The 25578-nt window shown below is 61.9% G+C and overlaps 4 protein-coding genes across 14 annotated transcripts in view; 2 read left to right on the top strand and 2 right to left on the bottom strand.

Moving 5' to 3' along the window:
* Positions 1–6715, bottom strand: part of PIP5K1C (phosphatidylinositol-4-phosphate 5-kinase, type I, gamma) — a 33425-nt gene extending 26710 nt beyond the window's left edge. For all 6 annotated transcript variants that reach the window (XR_006932216.1, XM_040653530.2, XM_015299766.4 and 3 more), the window contains exon 1: positions 6422–6715. Coding sequence is in view for 5 of the 6 variants with exons in the window: in XM_040653530.2 (XP_040509464.1) it covers positions 6422–6521 (100 nt within the window). In the remaining variant the exon portion in view is untranslated. The remainder of the gene's footprint in view (positions 1–6421) is intronic.
* Positions 6716–8193: 1478 nt separating this feature from the next.
* On the top strand, positions 8194–18045 carry TJP3 (tight junction protein 3). Of its 6 annotated transcripts, none has more exons than XM_015299758.4 (20): positions 8194–8225; positions 11273–11329; positions 11406–11530; positions 11647–11749; positions 11960–12425; positions 12700–12803; positions 13337–13499; positions 13589–13679; positions 13885–13949; positions 14111–14189; positions 14325–14481; positions 14830–14938; positions 15365–15584; positions 15900–16096; positions 16192–16287; positions 16569–16639; positions 16729–17040; positions 17138–17362; positions 17563–17609; positions 17715–18045. In XM_015299758.4, the coding sequence occupies exons 2-20, from the start codon at positions 11282–11284 to the stop codon at positions 17812–17814; spliced, it is 2778 nt and encodes a 925-aa protein (XP_015155244.3). In that variant the 5' UTR covers positions 8194–8225; positions 11273–11281; the 3' UTR covers positions 17815–18045. The 6 variants fall into 6 exon arrangements, with proteins under 6 accessions (XP_015155244.3, XP_040509558.2, XP_015155243.3 ...); XM_040653624.2 differs by having other exon boundaries at positions 11141–11329; positions 14331–14481; XM_015299757.4 differs by having other exon boundaries at positions 11141–11329.
* A 209-nt stretch (positions 18046–18254) lies between these two features.
* Positions 18255–24050, bottom strand: APBA3 (amyloid beta (A4) precursor protein-binding, family A, member 3). The gene is made up of 11 exons (XM_418188.8): positions 23988–24050; positions 22632–23561; positions 22287–22326; positions 21694–21839; positions 21505–21591; positions 21070–21228; positions 20600–20779; positions 20201–20413; positions 19848–19967; positions 19348–19488; positions 18255–19212 (listed from the first exon to the last, which is right to left on the bottom strand). Exons 2-11 carry the CDS (start codon positions 23553–23555, stop codon positions 19141–19143), a joined length of 2082 nt encoding a protein of 693 aa, XP_418188.4. The 5' UTR covers positions 23556–23561; positions 23988–24050; the 3' UTR covers positions 18255–19140.
* Positions 24051–24142: 92 nt separating this feature from the next.
* On the top strand, positions 24143–25221 carry MRPL54 (mitochondrial ribosomal protein L54). Its single transcript, XM_046904608.1, has 3 exons — positions 24143–24218; positions 24770–24926; positions 25089–25221. Exons 1-3 carry the CDS (start codon positions 24143–24145, stop codon positions 25219–25221), a joined length of 366 nt encoding a protein of 121 aa, XP_046760564.1.
* The last annotated feature ends 357 nt before the right edge of the window (positions 25222–25578 follow it).

Here is a 25578-nt window from a genome sequence, read left to right as displayed (position 1 = left end):
AGTAAGGAAAATCTTGCAGGAGCTTTAATCCAGCTTGCTAAGGCTTCCTGCTCCCAGCACAGCCCTGCAGGCTCCGCACTTTGTGGGGTGGGAGGAAGAAAGAGAACGTGCATCCACGCTGGCCAACCATTCTCAATGGGGAATGCAACACACAAGAAGTCGTGCTGTTTAAATCCCAAACCCCGTGGCTTTCACGCTACGGGCAGACAGCTCAGCACTCCGGTCATGGCTCCTTCAGGCTCATCAGTGAGGCCGGGGGGGTTTTCATGTGCTGTTTTCAACACAGCACAACAAAGTGGAAGTCACAAGGCTCGCAGCAGTTGAGCATCGGTGGCTTTCAGTGCAAAGAGCCCAAGGCAGCTGTGATGAAGCAGAGCCAGATGCTGCAGGGCCACGAAGGACGGATGCGACCCAACACCGGAGCTGTGCACAGGGACACCGCTTCTCCGGGCCCACTTTGCTGAAATGGGTGCATATCAGTTTTGCCAGCACTTAAAGGCCAGCCATAAGGCAAAGGACATATGGAGAGCGTTCTCTTGGCAAGTCGAAGCAACCCAAAAGCAGAAGCTCTAATAGAAAACATGAAATAACAGGCGGCACTTGCCACTTCTGTCCATGATCTGTTCATTCGCCCTTGGGATGAGCAGCTGCCATTCAGGCACGGCCCATCCCTGCCTCCCACAGCCCCCGGAGAGCCCCGTGGTGTTACAGAACACTGTAGTTTTTCCACCCCAAATTCCTGAAAGCCCTTTGTCCTCTTGCAGCAGCTCCTATCTCTATCCCATCATCTTAGGATGCTCATTCCTTTGCTTTCTCATCTTCTTTAATAGTCATTTTTGGGCATTCCCAACCTGGCTGAGCATCCCAGATCCTTCACCCCTCCTGCTTAATGCTGCACCGAGCACAACATCCACCCCTTGGAGAGCAAGGTGCAAGAAGACCATGTCATCATCTCTCTTCCACCAAAACTGATTGAAGCCCGAAGGGATTCTGCTCTGCGAGGAAGCACTCTGGATTTAAAACCAATGCACATACCAACACCGTGCCCTGAGAGCTGGGAGAATTAATGTGCAGCTTCCCCTGAGCAGAGGTTGAAAAGAGAAAAATCAAACACTACAAAACTGTTGGTCATCCAGATGTGGGACCCGTCAGGCTGAGCAGAAATATCTCTGCCTTATTTCTGGCTTTGCTGGAGCACATCACCTGGCACTGCCAAGCACAGCTCCGAGATGCTCCCATCTCCCAGCACTTACATTGGAGACAGAGCAGTGCTCAGCAGGTGATGGCTTCAGCCAGCTGCCTCCCTTTGGAAAACACCAACATGGATGACTTTGCCTGGAAAAATCCACAAAGTTTGGTCCATCACACGTGCAGAGAGATTACAGGAGAAGTGCTGCAGCAGCTGCTGTCTCCAACCTGTGCTTAGAGGACCTGGTAATATTTTGCTTGTGCGACTGAACACAAGAGCAGGGATCGAGTGGGCATTAAGGCACACACAGGTCTTCCCTGGGCTTTCGAAGGGGACAGCAAAGCAAATTGCTTCTGCCCCCCAAATTGAACCACCACAGAGAGCATCATCAGCACTGTGAAGGAACGCGAAGCTCAGCTCCTCCTCCACGCATATATAGAGCTTTACAAAAAGAAACCAGGCCACCCAACCAGAGCAAATCACCTTCATTTTACTTTGCAAAAGTAGAAACCCGCATTTCTGGGCCTTATGCCAAGCCTGAAGGTTTTTCTTAAATCCCTCTGATCTTTGGGACCTTGAGTAAAATCCCAATCCCACGGACACAGCTTTGGGAAAGCTCTGCTTGGCACGGCCAGGAGCTGCCCAGCCTGATGGAGCCGTGCTGAAGTGGGAGCAGAAGGGAGCAGAGTCTGAGAGCAGCAAAAACTGAGCCTCGATCGCCAGCAGGCTGTAAGCACCGGCGTTGGGAATAGGGTGTGCTCACACTGCGACTGCAGCACTACTATCACTGCTGCCCAATTGCAACTGGAGGAAGAAAAACAACAAATAGAGATCCAGGAGCTCGGGAGGACACTGCTAGCTTGCCCTTCCAACCAGATCTGTTCCACTCACAAATGAGGAATTTCACCCTAAGAATTCTCTCCTGCTGCCGGAAGGGGACGGCAGATTCAGACAACCTCTCTGATTTAATACATGGCAGAATAAGAGCAGTGCTGCCCACCTCCTCCCTGCCCACCCCTCCAGACTGGCTGTTTACTTCCCCACCAGCTTCAAAGCAAGCAGCAATTTCCGTCGAGAACAGATTCTGCTAATTACAGCCCTGTGCCCTGCAATGAGCTGCAGGTGTCCCGGCGCTGATGGGGCACTGTGAGGGTCGCGCTCGGTGGCTCTGGGTGCAGCTGCAATTGGTGCAGCTGGCCAGGGGGACATCCTACTTACATCACCCACATATCCTGTAAAGTCACCTCCTTGGCAATCCTCACGCTACAAAATAATGCAATTCTTCAAAAGTCACTTTGTTCCTGCTTTTAATATTTAAGAGAACCACTCATGTGATGCACAGATTCTGGCTCTACGCGTTCCAATAGAAGCAGAGGAGAGCGCAGTGAGACGCAGATTGCCCAGGGAGGTTGTGGATGCTCCCAGCCTGGAGGCACTCAGTGCCAGGCTGGATGGGGCTGTGAGAAGCCTGGTTGAGCAGGAGGTGTCCCTGCCTACAGCAGGGGTTGGAACCAGGTGATCTTCCAACCCAAACCATCCTATGACTCTATCAGAGGGATGGGTTTGCTTTGGTGAAGGAAGCAAAGGGATGAACCCTTACGGCGAGCAGCCTGCAGCCATGGGATGACCGCTGTGACTCAGCCCATGTTCCCCACCACAACCCAGTGCCAAACCCACACACACGCTGGGAAAGCCACGAGAACACCCGATGGAAGACAACGACACTTAATTAGGGGCTGACAGAGCTTTCTGCTGCAACACGTGTGGGTGAGAAGAGAAGTGGTGACAGAACTGCTGCTCCGATCCCTTTTAGCTTTTCCATTTCCCAAAAAAGTTCTGAGGTTAACTCGGCTGCCGGCAGCACTGCAGCACACACCAAGTGCCAGGCTGCTGGGGAACACAGTACTGCTGAGAGCTACCTAAAGAAGGCACAACCACAACATCACTGTATTGTTGGCTCTCCCCGGGCTGCTCAGAGGCTCCGAGCACAGGGCTCACCTCACACAGCCTGATTCACTCAGAGAGGAGATGGAGAGCCTGGGAATGCCCCACAATGCTTCTCCTTCCAGCACGACACGACCCGGGTGAGCAGCACTGGGCACTGCACTGAGAAATCCAGCTCTGAAGAGTTGAGGACAAAACTCACCCGTGGGATTTGCACGGGACCCTCCTCTCCCCTGCACTTCTGCAGTTTAACCCCAGCATCAAACTGGCCTTTTGCTTCACGGTGCCTCAGTGTACCTTCCTGCTGGGCTCCCGTGGCCTCTCCACCACAAGCACGATGGAGCACAGCCACAAACCAACCCTTCCCACTGAGGGAACACCGTGCAGAAACACCATGCAGAGGTACTGCCCCGCCAGCACTGGGAACATGCTTGGCAGCCCAAAGGGACTGCTGGATGGCACAGCAGAGCACCACAAGGGCAGAAGCAGTGTGCAGTGAGTGGTTCCCTCGGTCAGAGCACTGCCCAGCCCTATTTCAGCACTCAGCTGCCTGCATCCGAACGATGGATGTGCTGGGGAAGAAAACGAGTGTGTTAGAATTCCTGCTCCTGCTTTTCAGGCTGCAATCACCTTATATGGGAAAATCATATTTATTTACTAAGGCTGTGCATCCCGTGCAGCCCTCAAGGGCTGTGTCAGAGCCCTGCTTCCACCATTGCTCCCAATCACACGCTGCACACTCCAAGCCCTCATGGGCTGCTCCCTGCGGGGCTGTTCAATCCCACAGAGCCCCAGCCCTCCCGGCTCCGTGGCCAAGGAGCAACAAACTGCCACCAGACCCATCGCTGCACGCCCTGCTGCCCCAGCCTCCCTCCCTGGACCAGGCCGATCCACGTCTTAAAGGACGACTCATTTGCTGGAGCAGCCTGAATTCCATTCGCACCGCCTCGCTCCTTCCCTGCAGCTGAGCTGTGACTTATTGACTGTGAAGGAGCTGCAGGGTCCTTCCGAGTTCAGGGCACGGGGTGTTTTTGTGAGCGCTTTTGCCTAGCTGGCTCCCTCTGTCATCATCTTATAGCACCATTTCACAGGAAAGAGGCATGTGACATCCAACTGAGCTGTGAACCATAATCATGCTGAGGACGATGTTTACATTTGATTTTTCCTCAAGCTGATAAGCTCTCTCCAATTTCCCTCTCCATCACGTTGGTACGGATTGAGCGGCTCATACCCCACGGGTTGGAATTCTTCTCTTATCTCTCATCTGCTCACTGGAAAAAAAAAAAAGGCTTTCAGCAGCCCTTCAGTTATCATTGCAGAGGGAAGGGCTGCAGGGCTCTGTCTGTGGCATCCAACGCTGCTCCAGTGCCTCTGGGGCTTCGTCTGTGCCCAGCGCACGCAGAGACCTCCATGCATCACTGCAGCCCCTAAAGCAGAGGGATTCAGCCCCAAAGAACATTCTGTCCCTGCTGTAAGCAATGGGCAGGCTGCGACCCACGCAACAGGAGCCACGAGAAATGGAAGGAGTTTGAAACCAGCTTTCAGCCCAATGGGGAATTAGGATTTCTAGACTCCACCTTTGCAAGGAGAGGGAAGAGAGAACTCTGCCTGTTCTGCTCTCGGTTCTTACTGTGAGCTGCCACCAACGCAACCCCTGGCTCAGAAGCAGCCCCTCAGGGCAACGCAACATCCCAGACCAAAAGCTTTCAGTTCCCACTGCACTCAGAGCTCCTCAGAGCCCCCCCAGCAGCTCCGAGCCCTGCACCAACACTGGCGAACAGCCCCCCATGCTGCCTGCAGCTCCTTCCCAGGACAAGAGGCAGAGGGGCCAGGAAGGAGCCATTCACACACGTCAGCTTTTTCTAACTCCCTTTTCAGCCACGGCGATTTCAAAACTTTCAAAACCTCAAGGCCTTGTTTTCACAAAGAGATGGACCAGCCCTGTTTGTTCACGAGCCGTTGGCACCACGCTGCTTTCCTCCTTCAAAACGCACCCTGAGGCTTCCCAGAGCTCCGGAATGGGCCTCGAGCTCAGTCCTGTGGGGGTCTCACTGAGCAGCAGTCTCGCTCTCTTCACCCTTCCACGTCCTGTGGGGGTCTCACCGGCTCCAACGGGGGTCCAAACGGCGATGGTGCAGCACACACTACGTGGAGGTGCTGTGATTGGGAGTCACTGAAACAGGACGAGGTGAGCACGAGAGCTCCACGCACAGTCCCATCTGCTGCAGATGGCAGAGCTGATCACGGCGCTGCTGCCACCAGGCCTGCGAGTTTGGCTGCTTCCAGAAAACACTCGGGGCTGCCTTACTGCTGCCTGCAGCCCTGGGAGCTCCGAGCGACACAGCTTGGGCTCTGCTTAAGTGGGCAGCGTGCAGCTTGATTCAAAGAAATGACAAATACTGAAGCACTGATGTTGTTACCAGCTCCACTTCGTCTTTGCTACCAGTGTAAGGTAAGAGCCTGTAGGCTTGGGAAACGCAGCTTCAGTCGCAATGGGAAGAAAAGCACACGACGCTGAGCACCGGTCTCCATAGACGCTTGGTTTTGGACTGAGCACCAAACAACCTCACGGGAACGCAGAGAGGGGGGAACGCACACCACAGCAGCGTGCCATGGCCACGCACAGGTAACGAGAGTCCCTTCCCTCCAGCACTCCCCAGCAGCACAGCTGAGGGCCGTCAGCCCCACAACCCTGCGGTCCTGCAGCAGAGCCCGAGGGGCGCGCAGGCAGCCGGGGGCAGACGACTGCCCCACATCCACACACGGCAGACGATGTCCCTGGAATAACCACGGACCCACCGCCAGGTTTCGGTGTGAGCACGGATCCCCACTGTTAAGACACGGGGCGGCCGTCAGACCGCTGCCCGCCCGCATCTCTCAGCGCTGCGGAGGGGCTCCGGGCGCGGACAGCCCCACGGCCCCGCGCTCGCACAGCCAAAGCCGATTCTGAGGGCATTAACGAACCACGGAGCGGCGGAAAGGCGCAACCTCGGACGGTGCCGGCGGCGGGGGCCGCCCCGCGCCCCACAGCACGGAGCCCCATTGCCACGGGGGTCTGTGCGCGTGTGCGGGTACAGCCCGAGGACACGGAGATACCGCCCCCCCCCCCCAACATCCCCCGGAGGGCGGAACCATTCGGGGTGGGGGGGGGGGGGGGGGGGCAGCTGGAGCGGCCCACGTTGTACCCCGGGGGCGGTGCTGGGAGGAACCACAACGAGCTGGAACGGGGGGGGGAGGGGGCACAGCCCGGGGGGACTCAGCCCGGAGGGGCTCCGCGGGGGACGTTACCTCCTGCCGCGTCCGGTCCCCCCGCGCCGGCCTCCGGGGTGATGGCGCCGGCCCCCGCCACGGCCGAGCCCTCCGCCTCCTCGGGCACCTCCAGCTCCATGACCGACACCGACGCCGCCGCCGCCGCCGCCAAGGGCGCGGGCAGGGCACGGCAGGCCCCCGCCGCCGCCGCCGCCGCCGAGCTCCTCCCGGCTCCGGCCGCCGCCGCCGCTGAGGAGCCTGGGAACGGTGGGGACCATAGAGCGCGGGAGGCGCCGCGGCCAGACACGCCCCGGCGGCTCAGGGCGGAAGTGGGCCGCGGCCACAGCCGGAAGTGGGGCCGCCCCCTTCCGCCAGAACTAATCTATCTCGGCGTCTGAGCGTCGCGATAGTCCTCGGGACCGCGACCGAGATCGGGACTGGGATTGGGACCGAGATGGGGTGGGAGGCGCGGGGACGGGAATGGGGCCCGGCGCACCATAGAGCGGCGGAGATAGAGCGGCGCCAGTTGTGCCGGGGCGCGGGGGGCGGGACCTGAGCGTCGCTATGGCAGCGGAGGCGGGGCCGGGCCGTTGCCATGGCAGCGGGGCCTACTGCTGCCCCGCTGTTGGGGTCCCCCTTGCCGGGCCCCGGCGCATCGGAGCCGCGCTGAGACCTCCGAGGGCGCTCCGTGTCGTGGAACCGCCCCCCTCTCTGTCCGAAAGCACCGCTCGGCCCCGCCGTGTCCCGTGGCCCCAGGCCGAGCCCCGCGCCCTCCGGCCCCCGGCACCACCTAGCGGCAGCCGGGCCCTGGGAGAGGCTGCGGCGGGCAGCCCCCGTCCCGTGACGCCTCACTCAGAACACGGCGTGGCCCAGGGGACGGCTGTGTCCCCGGCTCCGGCCGTGGCTGCCCCGGGCTGTGAAACCCGCCCGACAATGGGTCGCGTTCCCCGCCAGCCCTAATGATGCTGCTCGGCCGTCCCACCGTGCCCCCGAGGGGCCTGGGCCGCGTCCCTGCGAGGGAGGGGACCGGGAGGGGGCCGTCGGAGCTGCCCCGTCCTCCTGCGAGACGAGCGGCGAGCGACGGCACTCGGACAGGGCCAGTGCCATTGCCATTGCCATGTCCCCAACCCCGGGGTGGCCGCTGGTGGCGGGGAGATTCCGGAGGAACTGGTCCCCCCGCGACGCCCTGGCACGGGGCCTCGGCCCTCCGCAGCCCCACGGGAACCAAACGCAGACTGCTGGAGCGGGGAGCCGCTGCGTGGAGCTGATCTCTGTGGCTGGAATCCCACCCGGCAGCAGGAGGAAGGACCCCAGGCCCATAGCGAGGTGGGGGCCCGGCAGAAGGGGTGGGGAGGAAAGCAGGTGGCAGCCACCGCTGGGCGGCAAGTGGTCACATTTACTCCTGTGGCCCCCCAGCATTGGTGCTGTGGGTGAACTGCCAGCCGGCACTGTCCCCGTGCCCTGTGGGGCCTGAGGAGAGTGTGGGTGCTCCGGGCAGCACAGGTGGCACAGAACCCTGAGGCTGGGGAGGGGGAGGTACCCTATCCTCAGGCACTGCCACCCCGCGTCCCCAGGTGCCCTGTCTCTACCTGGGGCTGAGAATGCGAACAGATGTGGCTGAGCCACTAATCTGGGGGAACAGCAGAGACAGCCCCCCAGGATTCCCGCTGTGCTGCTGGAGCTGCCCAGTGACCCCTGGCTCCTGTTGTCTCCCTCCCGCAGGCAGCGTCTGGCCCACAAAGGGTTACGCAAGGCAGCACCCAGGAGTGTCACCGCTGCCACCAACCCTGGCGCTCAGCTCCTTCCTGGTCAGATTCAGCCACGGGGGACGAGCCGCAGTGCGGTGAGTGCTGGGGGACGGGGACACAGCTATGGGCTGCCCATGCCCACCAGCCCCAGGAGGGAGGGGGTCTGAAGACCCTCCTGGAGCTCTGCCCCAGCCACAGGGAAGAGTGGGAGGGGAGACCCCGGGGCACTCTGCACGCTGGCAGGGAGACCTGAGCAGGGTGTGGGGCAGAGCCCTCCTTGGGGTGCTCTGTGCCTTCGGGGCTCTCGGGGAGCCTTCTTGTGGCTGCAATCTGTGTGGGCTTGAGGATGCAGGGCTGGAACCCTGTCACTGTGGCTCCGCACCCCAGCCCGGAGGCCATGCCTCCATCCCATCTTTGTACACCCAGCTGGGGCAGCTCCCAGCACCAGGGCAGGATCAGGATCAGCTCTGGGATGCAGCTGGGGCTGGGTTAGGTGCTGGGGGGCTGCTTTCGGGGCTCGGACCTCAGTGATGCCTTCCTGCATGGCTGATGCTAGACAAGGGACGGGTGGCTTGGCAGAACTGGGTAGGCTGCGGGGGCCATCCCAATGTGAGTGGGGCACATGGGGCACCTGGTTCATTGGGCTGGGCCATGGTCTGCTCAGCCCAGATACTGCCTCCCCTGGTGGGGCCACTTCGGGTGCGGGCTGGTTTCTGTCAGGAACCGGCTGAGCCGGCTCCTCTGGCTGCCAGGCTCGGCCTTTAGCTCGGGGCAGGGCCCCCAGGGAGGCTGAGGGCAGAATGGGGGCTTGGTGTCCCCACAGGCAATTCCCGGAGAGAGGGAGCTGCCTGTTGTCCCACTGTCTCTTCAGCCCCACAAGGGCAGAAAGCCGTAGGGTGCAAGTGTGAGGTCAGTTCACCATGTCCTAGTGATGGGTAAGGGGCACAGTCTGGGGTCCACTGAAGCTGTAGTTCCCTGTGGGCGGGTGCTGGGGCTGGTTTCGGTGGCCGGTGACGCTGGGTGTTGCAGGCCAGCCTCCTGGACTCTGCCCTGTGCTCTCCGCCTGGGTTATTCCCAGGCCCAGGTGAATGATTACACCACACTGCTGGCTACTCTGCTGCATTTTGGGGCTCCTTTGGTGTGTCTGGAGCTGCATGCTTGCCCTGAGCTCCGCCCCCTGTGGGGTTGTGTCCCCACTGACTGTGGCCCCAGAGACAGGCGTTTCCCGTGGACATCAGCATACATTTTGGATGCCCCTGGACCCACTGGTGCTGTGCTGCAGTTTTCACATGGGGCTGTGCGGTTTCCAGCCCCAGTTGTCGGTGTGAGTGGGCTCATTGGGGCTCAGAGGTGGTGAGCTGCACTGGGGCCCAGAACAACCATTTGGCCCCCAGCAGCACCATTCTGCAGCCCCCACGTAGGAGCGGGACCTGTGGGTGGCACAGCACAGGTGCATGGGTAGCAAGACCAGAGCTGGGGGCTGCTGCTATGGCAGATGGCATGGACAATGGACACTGGGAGCCCTGAGAGGTCTGCTATGGCAGAACCATTGACTAATGGGAGCCCTGGGAGATCTGCTATGGAAAAACCATTGACAAGTGGGAATCCTGGCCCTGGATCTGCATAGATCTGCTATGGCAGAACCAGTGGCCAGTGGGAATCTTTGTAGATCTGTTGTGGGCAGAACCCGTGGCCAATGGGAGCCCTGACAAGTCTGTTGAGGGAGAGGCAGTGGCCAATTTGAGCCCCGGGAGATCTGCTATGGCAGACCCATTGGCCAGTGGGAATCTTTGCAGATCTGTTATGGCAGAACCAGTGGGTAATGGGATCCCAGAGACATCCGTTGAGGGAGAGGCAGTGTCCATTCAGAGCCCTGAGCGCTTTGTTATGGCAGACCCATTAACCTTGTGCCGTGCAGTGCTGTGCCATGTACAGCCAGGGCTGTACTACGCTGTGCCGTGCCAACAGGGAGCGCAGATTCCCTGGCACCCGTGGTGCCTGCCTGCCCAGCCCCATGTGGGCACGCCCCGAGGCCGGCAGGGTGCGGCGGGAGGCGGGCTGTGCCAAGCCGTGGCATTCCGTGCGTGCCGTGTTGTGCCGAGCTGTGCTGTGGGTGCTGAGCTGTGCTGTGAGTGCTGAGCTGTGCTGCAGGTGCTGAGCTGTGCTGCAGGTGCTGAGCTGTGCTGCAGGGGCCCCGTGCCGCAGCATGGCCGTGCGGTTCCAGGTGCGCTGCTCGCCCGGGTGGGACCGGGAGATCCTGGGAAGGCTGCAGGGAGGTCACCGAGGTGGGCTCAGGGCCGGGGGGCAGAGGCAGCCCTATCCTGCACGGTTGGTGGCTGTGGGGAGCAGGTGGGAGCCAGGCAGCAGTGGGGCACCGCACAGAGCTGCTGGCTGTCCCTTCCCTGCTGCACTGCAGGGCAGCGTTACAATCTCACCACGATTTCCTTGGCTGTGGTTGATCCATCGTGGCGTCGCCCGGCCCTCCTGGTTTGTTTTTCCGTGCCCAGATAACCCTTGAGATAGAGGCTATAAAACAGCTGCGGGAGCCACCGCCCCATGGCAGCTTGCACGGTCTCTCCAGCTTTGTTTGTGGGATTTTCCCTGCCCGGCGCACAGATTCTGCATCTCTCCGTGGTGCTGGGAGCTGCTAGAGGGATCCCAACCCCATGTCCTGTACAGGGCAGTGCTTCAGCCTGCACGTGCATCCCAGTGAGGTGTTTGTCCTAAGTGGAAACTGTTGGATTTGGGGAAAACCAAAGGGCAAAGCCAGGTGCCGTGGTCAGCAGAGCCACCAGCTCTGTGGTCACACCAGGGCCTGGGGTGGGCAGTTGGGAGGGCATGGGAGCACCGTCAGAGGCAGCATTGGGGGTCTGCTGGCTGCTGGGGCAGGGAGGGCAGTGGGGACACAGCAATGGCCACTGCTGGGGTGCCCCGTCCACAGTGCCCTCATATCCCCGGTGCCTGCAGCTCGGCTGTTGCTGAAAGCTCTTGCTTCAACTCTGCCTTGCAGCCCAAAGCAGGACAGAGGAAGGGGCTGGTGGCTGTAAAAAAGAGCCGGAGCCGATCTGCGCCCCCGGCCCCTGGGCTGGAGCCAAGGCACTGCTCAGCCCCAGCGCTCGCCTTCCCTCACTTGCATTGGCAGGTGGCTGCCATGGAGGAGATGCTGATCTGGGAGCAGCACACGGTGACGCTGAGCAAGGTGAGCGTGGCTGAGGTGACCATGGGATGGCAGTGCTGGGGACAGGCTGTGAGCCCCTCTCTTTCCTCCCTGCTAGGACCCTCATCGGGGCTTCGGGTTTGCCGTTTCGGGTGGCCGGGACCGTCCCAACAAGGTGACTGGGGACACGGCGGTCATCGTCTCGGATGTGGTGTCCAGGGGACCGGCGTTTGGCCAGCTTCAGTGAGTGCACAGGGACCTGGGGACACAATGGGGGGCATCTCTGCCAGCCGGGACAGGAAGGGCAGCAAATTGCTGCTGCAACCTGAGGCAGAGCCACGGCTGCCTTTCCCTCACAGGAGGAGGGATCAAATCGTGATGGTGAACGGCCTTTCCATGGAGAATGTCTCATCTTCCTTCGCCATCCAGACCCTTAAGACCTGCGGCAAGATCGCCAACATTGTGAGTGTGCCCTGTAGGGGGACAGCTCTGTGTTTGTCCCCATCCTGTCCCTGTGTCACTGTGCCTGTTTGCAGGGTGTGCAGTGGCTCTGGGCAAAGCCCCGCTCCTGTCGCTGCACTGCGCTCTGCTACCTCAGGGTACCCGTGGTTTGTGTTCTGGGCTGGGAAATCACCTCATCCTCATCCCTTCCTTCTTTCTTTCCACCTGCAGACGCTGAAAAGACAAAAGAAAATCCACCTCCCCGTGAGCAAGAGCAGCCCTGCATCCCCTGCTGCGACCCGGCGCTACGACTCGGACGAGGACTATGACCCTCATGGTGTGGATCCGGCCCTGCGCAGCGCCAGCCAGCACCGCTCCCGAGATGACCTGGACCACAACCAGGGCTACGACGGCGACTCGTCCAGTGAGAGGAGCTCTGGTTACCACCGGGATGACCGCCGCCACCACAAGGCGTCCCGCAGCCGGAGGCGAAGCCAGGACAGCAGCCACTGGAGGCAGAGCCCCGACAGCGGCTCGGAGCACAGGGGTTACAGCCGGCACCGCTCCACCAACGGCTTTGGCCACGCAGGGGACACCAACGGGCTGGCGCTGGTGTCGGGGTTCAAGCGGCTGCCACGCCGGGATGTGCCCATGAAACCCATCACATCAGTGCTGGTGAAGAAGAAGGAGGATGAAGGTGGGTCTGCCCGCTCCCTGCATCCCTGGGTCTTGTCCAGTCGGTGGCTGCGCGTCCCTGGAGTGAGGCTCTGGCATGCATCACTGGGGCAATGTGTGCTGTGCTGCGGGCACTGAGCCTGCTGGCCTCAACCCAGGGTGTCACAGCTCAGCTCTGGGGCTTGCTGATGGCCTGATGGGAGCTGGAGCGTGCTTGTGGGGTGGTGGTGAGGGGGAACTTGGAGGGGGTCCTGCTTCTGCCCAGCCCCAGCACTGCCATGGGCTCTCTGATGCAGAGTACGGCCTGAAGCTGGGCAGCCAGCTCTTCATCAAGCACATAGTGGAGAGTGGGCTGGCGGCGAGGCGCAGCTCCTTGCAGGAGGGAGACCTCATCCTGAAGGTATGGAGTAACAAGGGTTGCACAGCACTTTGTGGGACTCAGTATCCCCCTTTTGGGTGGCTTGTCACTGGCTGGTGTCACTGCAGGGGACAAGCTGAAGGTGTGTTAGGCTGGCTGTGGGGACCTGCAGCTGGACTGGAGGCAGCTCTGCCTGGTGCATATATTCTGCTTTGCTCCCTGGCCACTCCCTGGGACTGCACGGGGGCTCCTGGGGACCGGCTCCACTTGGTGCCAGGGGCAGCAGCTTGTCACTTCCACCCTCCTGTCCCCATGGCACCAGTCCTGTGCTGTGAGTGGGTGTCCCTGCTGGGGGAGCTGCCAACAAGCAGCTCAGGTGTTCGGGGCGTGACAGATGAAATGATGCTTGAGGTGTCTGGGGAGGATAAAACTGAAGAATGGTGGCCCTTTGTTTGCACGCTCAGGGAAGGGATCTGGGAACGCTGTGGTGGGAGCATCTCTGTGTGATCAGGGTTTTCCTGGGGTGCCTTTCCCAGGAGCGAGCACCCTGAGGCCTTCCTGCTCTGCCCCTCCAGATCAACGGGGTGGCCAGCGAGGACATGTCCCTGGCTGACACCCAGCGGCTCATTGAGCAGACAGAGGGGATCCTGACCCTGCTCGTCCTCCGGGACCACCGGCAGTTCCTGATCAACATCCCCAACATGGAAGACTACCAGAGTGACAGCTCCCGGATGGAGGGTGAGGGGACAGAGTGGCACTACTGGGGTCCCACTGCACAGCATCGGGACTGGACGGGCACTGATGCCTCTCCCCTTCTGTTGCTGCAGATATCTCCGACATTGACTCTGACCTGTCCCACCCACCATCCCCTAAGACCTCCCCACGACTTCCAGCTGCTGCCAGGATGAATTCACCAGGGTAAGCCCTTCAGTGTCCCTATCCCTGTGTCCTCATGAGCCCCTCTTTTTCCCCCATGCTCTCTGCCTGTCTGGAGGGCTTGGTTCTCCTCTCTGCTGGAGCCAGTTCACTGGAAGTGGCACTGCGTTTTGGCCCCCACCTTGCCCATGCTGATCAAGCCCCCACCTCCATGCCCTCCTGAAATCCTGCCCTGACTCTGTTCCAGAGAGAGGAGACGATCAAGCAGGAATGCTGCAACTGACACAAACATGGACGATGCTCTGAGCCGTGGTGGGTGAGCTCAGATCAGGCTGGAGGGAGCTGAGGGCTCTGAGCAGGCTCCAGGCTCCTCTGTATCCCCACTCCCATCCCACCAGCTCTCCCCGTGTCTCGGTGGTCCGGGGAAGCACACAGCCCCCAGCACCTCCTGGACCAGCTCTCCTTCCCTGCAGACATGCTGGAGGCCGTGGAACAGGATGGCCGCCACAGCCCCCGCAGCAGACCCAGTGCCCGAGCTGCCCCCAAGGACGGGTGCGTCTCTGCAAGAGGTGGTGGGAAGGGCTGAGCAGACGGGGATCTGCCCTGGGGCAGCTCCAGGGCTGGGGGCTCAGCATTGGTGACCACCAGTGTGTGACCACCATGCTGACTGCAGCCTCCCTTTGGCAGGTACAGTCCTGACTCCAGAGTTGTGCAGTTTGTGAAGGCCAGGAGCGTGGGGCTGCAGCTGGCTGGTGGGAACGACGTGGGCATCTTCGTGTCGAGTGTGCAGGAGGGAAGCCCGGCTGACAGCCAGGGCATCGAGGAAGGGGACCAGATCCTGCAGGTACCTGGCAGTAGGAGTGGCACTGAATGCTTTAATGCCTGGCTTGTCCCTGTCCGTTCTGTGCCCAATACCCCTCATGCTGTCTGGACTTCTCCCGCTGAGCATCATTTCAAGGCAGTGCTGTAGGGGATGGTCCTGTCCCCAGCACTGTGCTAACACCCAGCAGGGTGCAGGTGCCAGAGGGACCATCCGCAGGGTCACCCAGGGGTTGTGGCAGGCACTTGGATAGCAGAGGCCAGTTCCCCCTCCTACTCCCAGGCCCCCCCCTGCCCTGAGGCCCTGAGACCACGCTGGAACCCATGCCCTCCATCCCACTGGTGGGACACGTCTGGGTGCTTTCCCATGCAGGTGAACGACACCAGTTTCCAGAACCTGACCCGCGAGGAGGCGGTGCAGCACCTCATGAAGCTCCCGCCGGGTGAGGACGTCACGCTGCGGATCCAAAGCAAGCCGGACAGTGAGTGATGGCTGGTGACTTCCTGGGCTCATGTCTCTCCATCTCTTCTGAGTGAGCATCGGACTGCTCAGCTCCCCACAACTCTTTCTGCCCCACAATGTGATCCTTCTTCCCCACGCCATCCTCCTCTCCCCCTGGGAGGTGATGGGAGCGCACTGGATGATCCTGGAGTGCCGTTTGTGGCATCCTGGAGCAGGGGGGTTTCTGGCTCTGTGGATCAGCTTGAAATGGCCACTGTGTGCTGTGGGGCCAAGTCCTGCTGTCCCCAGTGTGCCCAAGAGCACCACGTGTAAATAAGGTGTCCCAGGGCACTCCTTGGCACTGAGGGCTGCTGTGGAAAATCCCAGCCACTGCAGCACCTTCCTCCACCCCTAATTCCTCCTCTACCCGCTCTTCCCTGATGGTCACTCTCACCCCGGGCTCCAGTTTACAGAAAGATGATCTCATCCAATGTGGGTGATTCCTTCTACATCCGGACGCATTTTGACTACGAGAAGGACACGCCGTCGGGGCTCAGCTTTGTCCGTGGGGACGTCTTCCATGTGCTGGACACCATGTACCGCGGCAGGCTGGGGAGCTGGCTGGCTGTGCGCATGGGCAGGGACCTGCAGGAGCAGGAGAAGGGCATCATCCCCAACCAGAGCAGGTAGGGAAAGAGCCAGGAACGGCCCCGCTGGGGGCGGAGGCAAGGGATGGCTCCCTAGGGATACAGGGATGTGGGTGGTGGGCCCAGTAAGAGCTGGGCAGGAGCTGGTGGGTGGTGGTGGGAAGTGTGAGCTGATGAAACGCCTTCCTGGTGCCTGGGGCGGGGTTGTTGATGCTGTGGTTGGCAGAGGTACTGGAGGGGCTTCCCAGCCTGAATCGGCCCTGTCACCGCGTGGGGACCCTGACTCCTGCCCGACTCCTTGGATGGAAGGAGCAAATCCAGAGGCCGCAGATCCTGAGCCCTTTCCCTTCCCAGGGCCGAGCAGTTTGCCAGCCTGGAGTCTGTGCTGAAAGCCACGCCTGGCACCAACCCCTCAGGGGCACGGGCTGAGTTTTGGAAGCTGCGGGGCCTGCGGGGAGCCAAGAAGACGCTGCGGAAGAGCCGTGAGGACCTGTCTGCCCTCACAAAGCAGGGCCACTACCCCCCGTATGAGAGGGTGGTTCTGAAGGAAGGTGGGTACTGGGCTGCCCGGACCCACCTGGGGTCCTCAGCCCTGGGGCTGCCCCTGCTCCCAGCCCCCTTGAGCTGCTCTGTCTTCTCCCCACAGCCAGTTTCAAGCGGCCGGTGGTGATCCTGGGCCCCATCACAGACATTGCCATGCAGAAACTGAGCACGGAACAGCCCGAGCTCTTTGAGATTGCACGTAAGTGCTCTCCATGGTGGGGTGAATTATGCTTAGCAGCTGGACATTGGTGTAGGTGGCTGTGGCAGCTTTTTACTCTGTCCTAATCCTTCCTTGTGACCCCTCCATGAAACCCCGGCGCCCTCTTGGACTCAGACACCCCCTCCCTATGCACCATGAGGCAAACCAGGTCCCAGACAGCCCCCATGGAGGCATGCAGCCCAGGGGCCTGGCATGGCCAGATCCACAGGGATGGCACAACTGCCCCAGCCCCTCTCAAACCCTGTCTCCTTGTCCTGCAGCGAGTGTTCCACGAGACGGGGCATCGTCTAAGGTCATCAAGCTGGATACAGTGCGGCAGATTGCTGAAAAGGTGAGAGCTCACGAGACCTTCCCTGTGTGCTGGGAGCCAGGTGGGTGACCCTGTCCCCAGCAGGGCTGAGTGCTGGTGCCCTGCCCCAGGACAAGCACGCACTGCTGGACATCACACCGTCGGCGGTGGAGCGCCTCAACTACGTGCAGTACTACCCCATGGTGGTGTTCTGTGAGCCCGAGAGCCGGCAGGGCATCAAGGCCATGCGCCAGTGGCTGGCACCCGACTCCAGGAAGAGCTCCCGGCGCCTCTACGCCCAGGCCAGCAAGATGAAGAAGTACTGCAGCCACCTCTTCACTGCTACCATCAGCCTCAGCGGCAGTGGCAATGCGTGGTACGAGGAGATCAAGGACATCATCAGGACGCAGCAGAGCCAGCCCATCTGGACAGCAGCAGAGCATGTATGGGGCGGAAAGGCTGAGCCCTGCAGGGCCATACAGGGCTGCATCTGCCCTCTTAGTGCCCAGAGATGCAGGTCTTCATCATCCCCACCCACAGGTGGACGTGGCGCTGGAGGACAGTTTGGACCTGCTGAACCCACCAAGCAGGGCAGCCTCGGGCTACCTGACCTGTGACAGTCACGCCAACAGCGACTATGATGACACGGATGGTGAGGGGGGTGCCTACACCGACGGCGAGGCGGAGGACGCCTACAGCCATCCTGCACTTTCCCGCTCCTCTGAGCCAGCGCAGACATACCCCAGTGATGGCGTGAGCGAGCAGGTGGGTCCCCCACACCAGTACGAGGGCTCAGGGGTGAATTCCTGTCCCCTGTGGCCCTGGCAGAAGGGCTGCCACCTCTAATGTCTGCAGGTCCAGTGTTGGTGCCTTGCCCACCTGTTGCCCTAGGGGAACGCAGCCCAGTCCCCGGCTGGGGCACGATTCCTGCCTGCCCCCTCTCAAACCTATCTGTTTTTCCACAGGTGACAGAGCAGCAGCCGCAGGGACAGTGGGCACAGGAACACATCAGGTACCCTGCGTGCCGGGGCCAGCTGTGTGCAGCCTGGCCCTGCGTGGCAGCGACCGCCTCCACCAATCAGTCACAGAGGCGTCACTGCAGCATGTCATCCCGCAGGAATTACGAGCACGAGGCCGTGAGGAAGAGATTCACACGAGCCAGGGATGACTCAGATGAGGATGAAGGCTACGAGTGGGGCCCGGCTACAGATGTGTAGTGAGATCAACGGCTGCACACGACCCCAGAGCATCACTGTGCGTCTCTGCCCCACAGGGCCCCTCGGGCCAGTCCTGCCACAGCCCCATGCCACCAGGGCCGGGTGACAGCCCTGGCAGTGCCACGCAACACCCCACAGCTGTGCGGGCTGTGCCTGCACCACCAAGTGCCTCCTTCCCCTGCTTCATCCACTGCGTCTGAGGATGAAATAAAGGGGACGTTTTGAGTAGGATGGGCTGCTGCTGTGTGTGCTGTGTGACAGCATGCAGGGCAGCGATGCAGCAGGGCAGCCTTGGTGGGATCCACATCCCTCCATGGCCAGGGCTGCTTGTAGGCATCAATGCAGGGCCCTCCTGAGGGCAGCAGCTTTGGGCTGATGTCTGGCACTGCAGTGGGCTCCGGGCTGCGACCCTCAAGCTGCAGCTCAGCCAGGGCAAGGTGTCGCCTCCAGCATTCCTCCAAACTTTTATTGTTTACATCAACCAAGCACACAGGCAGAGTCGTGACAGGCCACCTCAGACAAAGGGTCCCAGCTGTACCCTTGTGAACAACACATCCCCACGGAGCCGTCAGCTGCAGGCTGGTCTACGGGGTTCGCATCCCCAAGCTCTGTGGGACGTGGCAACGCCGTGTTCCCTTTGGTTGCACTAAAAAACAGCCCTGAAGGCTGATACCCCACTGTGCGTGCAGAACAGTCCAAGGCAGTGCTGAGGAAGCAGAGGTAGTTTCCCAGCTCGGTGCAGCAGGGCTAACAGGGTGGTGGTCTGCAGCCCAGCAGGCCCCTGGCAAAGCCGGGGAGGAGGAGCAGCTGCTGAGGGTGCTGCTGCCCTTAAGGCTGAGTCTGAGGGCTGCTGGCTCTCCCTTGGGGTGCCAGCGTGCACCCACACCGCAGTGTGCGGAGGCAGAGCTGCTCGGGGCTGCCTGGGATGAGCCCCTGGAGCACAGTTCCAGCCCCACCTGGGAAAAGGCACCTTTGGTGAGTGTAAAAGCACAATCTGTGGTGATGGAAAGGGGGGTGGCCTTTCATGCAGGGTCTCATCTCTCCTGCCAGCACCAGGCCAAGGCAAGGGACCCTGTGGAGCAGGGGGATGGCACTGCACAGGCACTGAGGCAGAGAGGGGTGAACGGAGATGGAGAAGGGTCACAGGCACTGTGGGCCCTAATTGCTGCTCAAACTGAGCATCGGCTCGCAGCCTCCTATTGCGTCCTGAGTCCAACTGAAAGGGTGCAGGATGAGGCCCTCTGGGGGCCAGAGTGGCAGCACTGGGGCAGCAGGCAGAGCAGTGGCCCCCAGGGGTGTGCAGCAACAGCCAGGCACAGGCAGCGCTCAGAGGAATACGGGCTGCTCCTGCCCCGTCAGCAGGCGGTACGTGGAGGCTGGCATGGTCTTGATGTGGACCTGGACAGAGACGCTCAGATCAGCTGGGAGACGGCAGCCCCAGGCTGGAGGCTGCTGGGGTGAGGCCCCAAGCCCAGCCTGTGCCATCTGCAGCCATGGGGGCGTGGAGGCAGACACCCAGCCTGCTCTGCTCACCTCGCTGACCGCCTGCGTGAGGATCTGGATGATCTTCTCGTGCGGTGTGGCCACCACGCTCTGCCCGTTGATCTCAATGATGCGGTGCCCCACACGGATGCCGCCCTTCTCGGCGATGCCCCCACGCATCAGGCTGCAGATCTGGGGAGCAGGGAACGCCCGTGAGATCCGAGCTGCGCTCGCACCCCACGGCCGTGCACAACCACCGCCCTGAACCCTGCCCCTCCAGCAAGGACTGCAGCAAACGTCACCAAGGACACGCCAAGGGAGCCAGGAGGAAACCACCACCCCCAAAGCAAACAGTTGAGGAACGCCAAGGAGACAAATCCAAACAATAGCACTGCGGGAGAGCAATGAGGAACCTTCCACCATGGCACAGAGCCCCGTGAAACCTCAGAAGCTATCAGTGCTGAAGGCTTCTCTGCGCAGGCACAGCCAGGCAGGTGGAAGAAGCCCCGGGCAGCCCAGGCCTGGCTCTGCTCCCACCCCACAGCACTCACCACACCGTTCTCGACGCAGAAGCCGAGCTGGTACTTGGAGTCAGGGCGCCGGATGACAGCTGTGGTGACAGGGGAGCAGTGCACTATGTTCAGCATCACCTCTGTCTGGTGCTTCAGTTCCTGGAAGGTGGGGGGGGGCGGGGAGGGATGTATCAGACTTCAGAGAGTCGCTTGGAGGGGTTGAGAGAGAGGACAGAGCTGTGTTGCTCAAGGGAAGGCGGAGGATTAGCACAGGACAGGTACAGGCCCTCCTGCCCCTCTGCCCCCATTGTTACTGACACCCCAGACACAATCAGGCTGTTTCCTATCTCCACCAGAGCAGTGGGAGCCCCCCAGGAGCAGCCCCAGCTCACCCGGATGATGCTCTGGCAGGTGGTGAGGGGCAGCCCCACCAGGCTCGTCCCGTTGATGGACATGAGGCGGTCCCCGATGCTCAGCTCACCAGACCTCTCTGCGGGGCCCCCATGCATCAGGTTGGCGATGACAACGGTGGGCAGGATGGAGCCCCAGCCCGACTCCACAACGGCGATGCCCAGAATCTCCCCCTTCTGCTTCCGGATGTATACCTGGGGAGGGGGGACCAGGACAGGGAGCTGGGGTGCGTGCCACACCCCCTGCACGGGGGTACTGAGCTCAGAGTGAGCTGGGATAGGGCCTAGGTTGGTAGGGAGGATCTCAGCTGCTCAGGGAGCACACACAGGGCACTGTGCCGGCACCCTTTGCTGTCCCCACCCCTCCAAAGCAGCTCTTACATCCTTGCAGTTCTCCTGCCGGGAGAAGTGGGTCAGCTCTGCATTGTGCTGCTCCTGGTCTTCAAGGGCACGGCTGTACTGGCGAGGGCTCAGCTCGCTCGGGTCGATGCTGTTGGCCTCCAGGAAGCGCTGGTAGGCCACACCAAATGCCTGCCCGATGGCCTGAGCGATGATCTGGGCCTGAAGATGAATGGAGGACATTTGTGCTCAGGGCCACGGCCTGACAGCCAAACTGGACCCAGCAGCTGTCCAGCACAGACGGGGCCTGGGAGCTGCAGGGCACCCTGCCCACTGCCCTGCCCCTTCACAGTACACATCTCCATTTCTCACTGGGCCGCTCTACGCAGCAGAGGTGCCGGGCTCCCTCTCTTCATGCCCCAGCACAGCAATGCCAAGCACCTGCTCACTGCAGGATGGGTCCAGGAGCCCACCAAGCACCCCACCCTCTCTCAGGGCTCACTGCCACTCACATCAGCCGAGTGGAAGACGTGGCAGATCATCTTGTAGAGCCGCTTCTCCTCTGCCGCCTCTGCCCTCCGAGGCAGCTTGCGACGTGCCATGAGCACCACGAGGGAGCCGATGTCAGCAATGTAGGAGATGGTCTGCAGGGAGTGATCCATCATGGCCTCCTGGCAAGGGAACACAGCACAGACCTTCAGCCCTCCCCTCCACACAGCACACGAGTCAGCCAGGCGCTGCTGCACACCGGGAGGATATAGGCTCAGTCTGGTTCAGATCCCACTCTGCCATGCTGGGATGGCTGTGAGTGACAGCTCCTCCCAGCTGCATGCTGCTGCCCCGGCCATTCCTGGGCACAAAACCCCAGCAAGGCAGACAGAGGAGATCCCACAGGTGACAGAAAGATCTCAGCAGCCCCAGGGCCACACAGGCACATCCCTGCTCACCTGCGTGTCAGCTGTCAGCACCTTGATCCTCTGCGTGGAGACGAACAGATCCACCTCTGTCATGGGCTGGGACTCTCCCTCTGGTGCCTGCAGAGCAAAGCAGCCCAATGAAGTCACTGCTGGGTCCCTGCCCTGCAGCAAAGTGCTGCCCAGCACCCACAAGAGGTCAGGACGTGCCCCTCCCTGCACCTTGATTCTGTCCACAGCCTCCTGCGCCTGTGCCATGCGGACGCTGGTGGGGGGGTTCCTCTCTGAGACCAGCTGTGTGGAGCCCAGGTACTTTGCCCCAAAAATCACACCGTCCAGCAGATCCTCTGGGTCACAGGGGCCTGGAACTGAGAGACTGGGAGGGCTAAAGCAGGGGCTGGTTTCCTCCTGCCACCTGTTAGCTGTGCTCCTGTATGTGAGGAAGTGGCTCAGCACTTGTGAGATGTGCTTCTGGCATCATGGGGGAACCAATGCTGACCCTTGGGCTGCCCCCCTCCCACTGGAGAGCCCCCCTGGGCTGCCTCTCCTTCCTCTGGAAAGCACTCCTTTTTCTCTTCCCAAACCTGGGCGCTCCACAGGATCCCTGAAGCATCCTCATGCCCAGCAGTGCACAAACTGTGAGCACACCAGCCACCCCACGTCTGCAGCCACGTTCCCCAATAAGTGGCAGCAATGCCTCTGCCCTGGGAGACTCTTCTGGGTGCAGAACTGGACCCCCCCATGCACCCCAATGCTCATGTCAGAGCAGGCAGCAGTGGGCGAGGACCCCTGGTTCAAGCAGAGAAACAACTCACCTTCTTTGAAGGCCAGACAGGAGGAGGGGGATTCCTTATTCTGCAAAGCAAAAGAAGGGTGAAGCGCTGGCTGGGAGCCTGGGGAGCACCAGAGGAGCAAGGGCACGGGGTGCTAGGGCTGTGGGGCTGTTTAGACCCACTGACTTCCCCCAGAATCAGACAGGCACAACCCTCCCCTCACATTCAGGACTGAGGGTGCTCTCCCCTAGTAGCACAATGCCCCACAAGACCCAGGGAAACGCTGCCCCTCACTTCCTTCTGCCCCCGAAAGCCCACAAGGAAGGAGAGCTGAGGGGCATATCCCAGCCTGCTGCCACAGCACCACGGCCATGTGCCTGCACTCACGGTCACACTGCTTTGCGGCGGCCGCTCCTTCTCCGGGGTCACAGCAGGAGACAATTCTGTCCAGGCCGGCTCCGGCGAACTGTCCCGACTGCCCTCGCAGGTAGGTTTGTCCTCACTGAGCCCATCTCCACAAATCCAGCTGCCAGAAGGTCTTTCCTCTGAGCTGCCCAGCCCTCCTGGCCCATCAGCAGCACTGTGTTCCTCAGGCGTCTGCAGCATCTCCAGCTTGGTCCCGGTCAGGACTTCAGAGCGGGTCAGGGGTGTCTCGGTGTCAGGCTCAGGCAACCCCCCCTCGTAGCACAGGAGGTTCAGCAGGTCCTCCCGGTCGGCCTCAGCAAAGAGCAAGCCGTGGCAAGGCCGTGAGCGGGCCGAGTGCTGCGCGCAGCAGGGACGCACTGCCAGGCCCCTGCCTGTGGCCACGTGCAGCGGGCAGGGCTGGCACTCACCCCGGCACTCAGCATAGCCCCGCTCGCCCACCCCGGGGGCCGTGTTGGGGGCATCGCACAGACTGGGGTTGAGGGTCTCCAGCTGGGCCAGCAGGCCCTGCATCTCTGAGGGCTCCTCCTCAGGCGCCTCATCCAGCTCCATAGTGCCGCTGCTGGGGGTGCGGGGGGGTCCCGTGTCCCGGGAGGTGCTCCCAGCACGCAGTCTCCAGTCCGTGGGGCCCTGCGGTCCAGTGGTCACCGCCTCCTCTTCCATCTCTCTTCCTGAGTTCCTGCAAAGCCCGCTTCGTTCATCCCCACTGTTAAGGTTCGTGGCTGAAGCAGGCCCTGATCCAGGCTCCGCACTCCTCTGCTGATCCACAGCGGTGCCACTGAAGGTGGGCCCTTCCAGCTGCCCCTCGGCTGCAGTGGGTTGGGGGGCAACGTGCTGCCCTTCTTCTGTGTCCATGGCTGGCAGATCGAGGGCCGGCTGGAAATCCATGGTGCTCTCCATGGGAAACAGACAGGTCGGGGGGAGACGGAGAGAGGGCTCCGGGGAGGGAGGGCATGGGGGGGGGGGGGGGGGGGGGGGGAAGAGGGGGGAACGAGGGGCCAGAAAGCGGGCGCCGGGGGGTCAAGGTGGGAGCAGAGAGGGGTCAGGGAGGGGGCACAGAGGGACCGGAGGGGGGCACAGGGAGGGATTCAGCGGAGGCCGCGGAGAGGCCGTGTTCGCGGGGTGGGCCACGGAGGGGCTGAGGGGGCCCCGGGGCAGCTTGGGGGCCTGAGGAAGGGCCGCGGAGGGACACGGGGTTTCAGGGCCGGGGCTCCCCCTCGCAGCGCCCAGCTCGTCCCTCCGGGCTCCAGCCGGCACTCGCTGCCAGGAGGCGCCGCGGCCCGAGCAGAACGGAACGGAACGGGTCAGGTCGGGACTTACGGAGCGGGCCGACCCCGCAGCGACTTCCGGGCGCCACCACCCCCCACTTCCTGGCGCTGCCGCGTCCGCTTCCGGGCCCACCCAGCAGCCACTTCCGGTCGCGGCCGCCGCGCACGCGCGCTCCGCCGTTGTCCCGGCGCGTCCCGCCCCGCGCTATGGCCGCGCGGCTGCTGCTGCGGGCGGTGAGTGCTGTGCGGCCCGGCCCGGCCCGCGGCTACGCCAAGAAACCGGGTGAGGCGGGATAGGCCTGGAGCCCGAGCCCCGATCCCACGTCCCGTTCCCGTGTCCCGGTTGCGGCCCCGTCACGCGTCCCGTTCCCATATCCCAGCTGGGTCCCGTTCCCGGGCCCCGTTCCCGGATCCCGATCCCGTGTCGTAGTCGGGTCCTTTTCCCATGCCCTGTGCCCACGTCCCATTCCCGTTCTCGTGCCCCGTTCCCGTATCTCACTCCCCCGTCCCGCTCTGTGTTCCATTGCTGTCCCATTCCCACGTTCTGTCCCCTGTGCCACTCCCGTGTCCCTTTCCCATATCCCATTCCCACGTTCCGTTCTCGTTTCCCGTTCCTGAGTCCCAATTGGGTCCCATTCCCGTGTCATGTGCCCGTGTTCTGTTCCCGTGCCCCGTTCTGTGTCCCACTTGGGTCCTTTTCCCGCATCCCATTCCAGTGTCCCATCCCCCCATCTCATTTCAGTCCCAAAGTTCCCATCTCCTCTCCCCAACGCCTCCTCCGTTTGCCCCCACTCCCCCCCACGCCCCCTCACGTCACCGTGTCCCCTCCCCCAGGTGTGAAGGTGAAGGGGAAGAGCGCTCCGAAGGAGCAGCTGAAGGGGCCGGAGGTGTGCACAGACCCCGTCACGTTGGCCAACTACGCCGTGGGGGTCAACTACCTGAAGGACAGCCCCGAGGTGGCCCTGAAGCCCGACTCCGAGTACCCCGAGTGGTACGTGGGGCTCACCCGGAGTGCTGCATCCCGGCTGGGGGTCCCGAGGGTGGGGGAGATGCAGCCTTCAAATCTCCCTTCCAACTGCAGCAGCTCCGTTCTCCTGGGAGCCGCCCTCTGCCTCCCCCTCCGCAGCCTCACCCGCTCTGTGTTTGCCCCCAGGCTGTTCCAGATCCACCTCGGCCCCCCCAAGAAGCTGGAGGAGATGGACCCCGACTCCCTCGAGTACTGGAGGCGCCTGCGGAAGTACAACACGTGGCAGCGCAACAAGCTGAAGAAGAGCAGGAAGCTGTGAGGGGCTGTAATGGGGCAGCCCACGTCGGTGTTGGCGTGGGTGGCTCTGGGGCAGCTCCCACTGCCGGTCCCATCTTCTCACTACAGACTGACAATAAATCTCGACTGAGGCCGATGCCTCTCGCAGAAGCTGCGGCACAACCGGGTGCTCTGCGTGCTCCGGGTGCTCAGCCCCTCCTGTGCAGCGTTGAGGGAGGACTGAGGCTGTCGTTTCTTGGGGTTTTGCCACGATGGGAGTTCTGTTTATTGCTGGCAGCAGCACCTGTGGCAGCCCAGTGGGTCCCACTCCTTCTGCCACTGAGCTGCTGTGGTGGGGACGGGTGGGAGGGCAGCAGCTTTGGGGTGAGAGTGGCTCCAC

This window comes from Gallus gallus, chromosome 28 (genome assembly GCF_016699485.2).
Source record: "Gallus gallus isolate bGalGal1 chromosome 28, bGalGal1.mat.broiler.GRCg7b, whole genome shotgun sequence".
Lineage (NCBI taxonomy): Eukaryota > Metazoa > Chordata > Aves > Galliformes > Phasianidae > Gallus > Gallus gallus.
This window is presented reverse-complemented; position numbering and strand designations above follow the sequence as displayed.